The sequence below is a fragment of the Cryptomeria japonica genome, chromosome 8 (genome assembly GCF_030272615.1).
Source record: "Cryptomeria japonica chromosome 8, Sugi_1.0, whole genome shotgun sequence".
Taxonomy (NCBI): domain Eukaryota; kingdom Viridiplantae; phylum Streptophyta; class Pinopsida; order Cupressales; family Cupressaceae; genus Cryptomeria; species Cryptomeria japonica.
In genome coordinates, this window is record NC_081412.1 from 49,390,694 (window position 1) to 49,397,942 (window position 7,249).

Here is a 7,249-nt window from a genome sequence, read left to right on the forward strand (position 1 = left end):
CCATCTGAGGTGATCATCGATGGAAGTCCTATGATCCATAAAGAGATAAGCTTATCCATGCTCGAGATTGACAGTAGTCAAGGAGCATATGATGTTGAAGGACTGTTAGTCGTACCACATGGATAGGACAGATTTTGCCAGGAACATGTGGGCCTCATGGTCAGGAACATGCCAACAAGAATGTCCTTGGTTGCTTAGTCGTCTAAGGGACTACAGGAAGAAGAATTTTTATTGAGGCATAAGTAGGTAACATACCAATCTTCTCTAAGTATTAGTAATATGTCATTGATACCTCACTTTACAAATGGTAGAAACACCTTGTGTAGCTCGTCTTTAGGTGGTTACCTTTCCTTTGCTTAACAAAACGGTCTAAACATCTACTCTCTCACCGCAGGCCACAAAATCCAATTGGAGGGGTGGATAGGGATTATATCCACATGGAGGGTTTGTATTGCACCCTTGAGGTGGACAATGGAAGATTTAAGTGAAGAGTCCTCATGATCAGACAAACAATTATGGAATGTATTCAGGTAACATTATCTATTAGTCCTCCATTGCTCTTGTGATGTAATCAATTGGTAAATTGTAAATTATTTATGGCATATATTAAGGTTTATGATTTAGGAAAATTACAAGGTTGCTGAATATCATTACATTGTGGTCTTTAATTGTTCATTACTCTTCTGCTATAATGTTCCTTTTAAAAAAAAATTGTGTAGATTTTTGGTCCTATTTTGGGTTGTCGTTACATATTTATCAGAGCTTAACTGTCGACTTTAGGACCTAGGTGCTCACACTTCCTTTACGCTAATATGGCTACTTGATGTTGGCATCCATGGGATGCGGAAGAAAGGGAAACAATAAAGCGATTGGAAAACCAAAGCCTCGACAAATGGACCCAAAAGGATCTAAGGCAGTTGCTACCACATTGCCAAAAACATAAATAGTAGAAATGACTAACACTGAGCCGCTAGCTGAAACCATTAAACAACTCAAAATCAAGAAGGGGAAGAAGTTGGCCAACCTTCCCAGAGTTTGGAATCATGAAAAGAAACTCCATATCAAAATCTGAAGACGAAACCTTCAACAGTTAGAGACTTCCCTTTTGGTTGTGGATGCAATGCTCTTGTCCTTTCCAAGGAAGCAATAGCAGAATATAACCGAGTCCATGCTAGCATGACTGTCACTACCGGTACCTCAGAGGAAGAAGAGCCTAAAGAGGAGTTTGAGGAGGAAACTTCAACATTGTAATTAGGAATTCTCTGTGTGTGAAGACGATGCAATGGTACTAAATAATCATCGTCATCTTATGTAAAAACTGTTGCTATGAATGAAAATTATGGTCTTATTTAAATTATTGTGTCTTGATGGAGTTATAAATTTCATTGGAATTGATATTTTAAGTTGGAAATAAAATGTTGAGTTCATGAATTTGGCTACAAATTATAATTGATAACAAACAAGATTTTTAAGTAATTGGAAGATAAAATAATTACGATAACTAAAATAATATTTAATTCCTCGTCTCGCAGAGTTAGCTTACCATAATGAAGAGAACCTTAAGGGGAGGAGCTAGCCTTAGCCTCACTGGAGTCCTACGTGCAAGTAGGGGTGCCACATCAGCGCCCCTACTATTATAATATTATATTATTATAAAATTAGATCGAAATATTTATGAAGGTAACTGATTGTATGATGGAGATAGACATAATTGATTTGTTACTTAAATTCATAATGAGTAATAGTTGAGAGAAAAAAAAAAATAGAATATTTTTTCATTTTAAACATTTAAATATCATAAACATGTGAAATTTAATGTTTCTAATTTTTTATTAACGATTTACTTTAACAAAAAACTACTTTGATTTATTTAAAGATATATAACATCTTTTTTAAATATATAAATTAAAATAATTATAACACATATATTTGTTTGGATGAAAACAACTTACATTTATTACACTTTTTTTCCTCCTTCCCTTTCAATATATTACCTAAACTATATCTTTCTATTGATTGCACCTCCTTTTGGTAAGTGCGACTGTGCCACGACTAAATATCTTCACCAAAATTCTACAGCATAAATAATTCACTTAGGAATAAACTGTGCAACGACTAAATATCTTCACAAAAATTCTACAGCATAAATAATTCACTTAGGAATAAATTCCTTGGCCTTGAATAAAAGTTGCGCTCTGGTCAACCGTAACAGCTACGGTAGCAGGAACCGCCACATCTGATTCAACAACGACTTTATTGTTTGAAACACTCCTCAGCGCATGCCTTGGAAAAGAGGACTTCACCGCCGTGTAAAACGAATACTGCACGTGCTGTATAAGGTCTGGAAACAGCAAAAATGGGGAAAAATCAACGGTCCACGTCGTCCCGCTGCCCTGAACGGTGCCTCTAGCCACCGTCGATTTCAGAGCCATTTCGTACGCATTGTTTCTGTCTACGACCGTCTGCTCAACTGTGTCAAAGGATCCCTCAAGCTTTACAATGGAGACGCCTTTTCGGAGGCCGTAGAAGGCGTTGTCCACAATATTGACGCCTTTCACTATCTTATTTTCCTTCGATTTTAGTGTTATCGTGGCGTCGCCGAGAAAAAAACTGTTTGTAATGTCCAGCTGTACAGGGTCCTCTGCAACGATGCCGGTATAATCCATATAGCAGCTGACGATTCTTGTTTGTGTATTGCCGGGTGACCGGAGCCATATTCCGACACCGCCGAACACCGTAGCTTTGTTGTAGCAGTGCACGCCGATGAAAGAGTTGGCCTGCCCTCTGACATCGATGCCGACGGCGGCAGAAAAAATGACGACGTCGGTGACGGCGTTGTCGTTGCCGACCAGGCATATGCCGGTGCCGGTAAATCTCTTTTCGTTGTTGCTACCGCCGACGGTGATGTGCTGGCCAATGAAGGAGTTGCGGATGTAGGTCTCGTGGCCACGCTGGACCATGATGCCGTCGCTGGTGAAGTGCGAGATGTAACAGTTGTCAATGTTTGTGCGGACGGAGTGGATGACTAGGATGCCACCACCCCTGAAATTGGCATCGAGCATGAGGTCACGTAGCGTTATGTCCTCGTAGGACGCCGTCCGATCGCTGTTGCCGTCGACGGCGTTCTGCAGGGCGGTTACGAGTTCAGCACTGGTTAGACTGGGGTTGATTTTCGTGGAGGAAGGGGACCATAGCTCGATCAGATAGCGGTCTTTCGGGAAATCTTCCGACGCCCGCAGAGTGCCGCCGTGAATCTGTAGGATTCAAAATGTTCAGTCCGTTAGCTCTGAAACACGATTCCTTTAGCTAGAGACATATCTTTGAAGAATTTTGTATTGAAATGGACTCAGAAAGCTTGTGAAATTTCTTCAGAATCTTGCAGTACGGATTGTAAAAACATTCTTTAAACTTCTATTTACTCAATTAAGCAGAGCTGTACAACTGAATACACGCTTAAATATACACTAACTACAGAGAGCATTTAAGTGACGAATACGAAGATTACTCGGAGGATGCTGAAGGTCCTCTTGGACAAAACGAATGAGATCAAGATCATAACCTGGATCAAGACAGCGTTTGCTGGAATAATTTGGGGGAAAACTCCAAAAATTTAAAGATTAAAATCTTGAACCAAGAAAGAAGCAATATTACAAATATAATGAGACATTTGCAACAAAACAATCTTCAGTCATTTAAATATGGCCATACTATATAAAATCATTTTCCTCAAACCACTGATCAGTGCTAATAAAATACTTCCAATAAAATCTGAAAGCCTGAAAAACAATTTGTGAGCATTTTCTCATTTAGTTTCCTTGAATACTTTTTTTCTCAATTCTGGTTCACTGTCGTCTTCATTTCAAGTTATTTTTTTCCCAGCACTTAATTGGGGTTTTCCACAGTCTGAATCCATGGAGACTCCAAGCTGCTGCTAAAATAAACAATAAACTTCACCACAACAAAGCGAATTGAACAAAATGCTCTCATGGATTCTACAAACACTTTAATAACAAAGATGCAGCTGAATTCTTTACCAGAAGATTGCCGTCTCCACTTCGGGGCAAACGCAGCGGGGCGCTCAGCTTATAGTTTATTTAGCTAGGGACAAATATCTAAACTAGAATTTTTGAATTAATTGGGCTTTCGGCTTTCCAGAGTCTCAAACGATGATGATTCCAACTAAACTAAAGCTGCTACTACTTGAAAGACAATAAACTTTACGACAACAAAGAGAATTGAACAATCCAGGACGCTAAGGAAAGAAAAAACATTTGACAAAGATGCAGCTGAATTCTTTACCAGAATGTTGCCGCCTCCACCTGGCACCCGGAGCGGGGCGCTCAGCTTATAATTGCCTCCCTGAAGATGAATCTCGGCGCCTCCATAGTCGGACACGCCGGGCATGAGCTGAACCTCCGTGCTTAAACTAAAAGCGTCATTTATTGCCATCATGAGCGCCCTTGTACTGTCGGACGCACCGGTTGGATCCGCGCCATACTCTGTGATATAAAAAATCCTTCCAGTAGAAGGACCCTGAAAATAAACATATCAGAAAAGATTCACTGTGCCTCCCTTAACTTCAACTACACAAAAAACATTATGATTTACTTCAACAAAGCCAAATTTCAAAGTCTATAACCTGCAAAGCCGGCATTAAATGTCCCTAGAGCCTAAAATCTTTTCCATTTGCATGAAGGATTTGAAAGTTACCTTGGCCGTGTCATTCGGAGCAGTCTGGGGAACAGGGACTGGTCTTGGCGCAGGCGCAGGGCCACCAGATGGAGCAAATGCTTGGCGAGACTGCTGTGTTTGTTTCAGGCGGACAGCGTACATTTTCTCGGCCTCGGCCCTGCTCATAAACTTGGGAACCCCGCTTGAACCCTGCGGTCGCATGCCGGGCTTAAAGAAAGAATTTCTCCCAAAACTACCCGTCTTGAGCGACCGGAACAGCCGGTGGCCATCGGCAGCGCCGGAAAAGATGACCACCATTAATGTCCAAACAAGAACACTCATAACTTTTCCCCTTCTTTGAAACACCATTCCCCAAGTCAGAATTTATGCTAATTTCTGTCTTTAGACAGAATTCCCCAATTTCTTTACCAATCCACACGTCCTCCGCAATCAGGAAAGATGGAAAAGAAAAAAGCTTAGGACAGAAGGAAACACGCCATCCAAGATCAAAAGCCCTACAAAATCTTTGATGAAATCCGCCGAGGCTTCAAGAGAGCTTAAATAAGTTCTGTAGATTGCGGATCGCGTGTAAACTCGCCTGAGTTTTAAGATGCACAAACTAATTCTGTAATTGTTTTTGAAGACAAATAGTACCTTACGAGCAAAGTGCACTTCAAGTTTTGGTTTACTGTTTACTGCTTCTATGCGCTCGTTCAGCTGAAATAAGTTTTCCTTTGTTTTTTTGACTTCTTCCGAAGAGTACGACTGCCACACACAAAGTGCTGCATCTATTTTATCATTCTAGATTTGCCATTTTAAGGGTTAAGATGCATCTGGAAATTCTTGTTAATGAAAAACTAAAATGAAAGCGGTTTAACTTATCTCAGTAACAGGAAATTAAACTCAGCACGTTACTCTCTGGAAGCGTTGATGTTTTCAGATCTTACTTATAATGGCGACAGAGTCAAGCACTGAAAATACCAAGTATAAGAAAATATCAGACGAAATATATTCTCAGGGTTCATATATGTTGTTAAACATTGTAATCGAGTCATTAGCTGTATTCGTTTGGTGTGTGATTCGCGAGGACTACTTGCAGGGATCCCGCAATTAGCGCGAGTACCTTTGAACAACCATCAATTTTCAGTTCAGACTTTTTTAGTCGAAAATGACTTCCACCTCTAAGCCAATAATTCAGTTTTAACTAAGCAAGGTTGATTATTATGCTTTCATAAACGTGCAGATCACAGTAGTCGGTAATGAAACCCTCCTTGAGGGGTCCGTTCTTTTCATCAAATAGTGAAACGCGGTAGCTTCCACTTAAAAAAGTTTTTAACGGATGGTCCCATCTTAGCTTTTACATTTAGTAAAATATTATATTTAGTCAAAAGAGTGTTTATACTTCATTTTTTTTTGGGGGGGGGGGGGGGGAACAGTTATTTTTCAAAGATTTATGATTGGGTCAAGAAGTACTAAATGATGTTTGAAAAATATGAGATTCAATCATTTTTTAATGAAATTTTAGTAATGCAAATATTTACATCAGATTATTGGTTCTATATATATTTTACAATATATTCATCCAATATTGATGTATAGACTTCAAACATAAAAGAATCATTTTCTAAAATCTTAATTTGAATCCAATCATACATCCTTAAAAATATCATACGAAATAATTGTTGAATTCAATAAGGTTACACTTATCTCAAAAAGTGTGCACAAACCATACAACAATATGTGTGGAACTACAACTATATCAACATGTATCTAAGATCTTGAATTTAAGTAATGAATTTTAATTGGATTCAATAGGTCAAGTATTAATATCCTTCATTTTAGTGCAACAATTAGCCTAAGAATGACCATCTAATTTGTAAATACCCAATCGATAAAAAACTAAGCAATACTGATAACATTTGGGAGACGTTGAGTACACAATCTTTTCCTTACTAACAATTAGGTCTCCAAATAATTAAAATAGTCAAAATTTTGTTGTTTTGAGTAAAGAAAAAATATGTTTGGAGGTGGATGTAGATGCAAGGAGTTAAGGGACAACAACATGGATAAGGATGTTCATTACATCAAAGGCATACCATATTTGAACCAAATCAAGCTAGCCTAGTATATCAAAGGCTAAAATGACATTTGTAACAATGCAAAAACATGAAAGGAAGCCAAGTGTAGAATAAAACTTCTAACGTTAATCAAGCAAGAGAGTGAATGCAATATTTTTTTACAAACCCTTAAACAATTATAGATTAGTTGCACACATGAATTTTAGATTTAAATAAATAAGAACATAACAAGTTAGATTTACGTGGGAAAACCTTATTAGGAAAAAAATTCACACTCTAAAACACAAAGCTCAATTGTATTACCAACAACAATAGTTATAATGCAATGCACAAGTCAATCCTCTATATGAGTAAAACAACAGAGAATTCTAGAGTGATTCTGATAACATATAAACATCTCATAAAATAATCAACTTATCTCATAAAATACACTAAGGCACCAACATATTTATGGATATCACACATGAAAGGAAGGCTCCTATGGTTTCCAAAACCAACTC

At 38.3% G+C, this 7,249-nt stretch overlaps 1 protein-coding gene across 1 annotated transcript; it reads right to left on the minus strand.

Annotated features, from left to right (window-relative positions):
• Positions 1–1,912: 1,912 nt before the first annotated feature.
• LOC131041741 (polygalacturonase QRT3) lies at positions 1,913–5,817 on the minus strand. The gene is made up of 3 exons (XM_057974933.2): positions 4,711–5,817; positions 4,300–4,533; positions 1,913–3,254 (listed from the first exon to the last, which is right to left on the minus strand). The coding sequence occupies exons 1-3, from the start codon at positions 5,038–5,040 to the stop codon at positions 2,157–2,159; spliced, it is 1,662 nt and encodes a 553-aa protein (XP_057830916.2). The 5' UTR covers positions 5,041–5,817; the 3' UTR covers positions 1,913–2,156.
• Between the last annotated feature and the right edge of the window lie 1,432 nt (positions 5,818–7,249).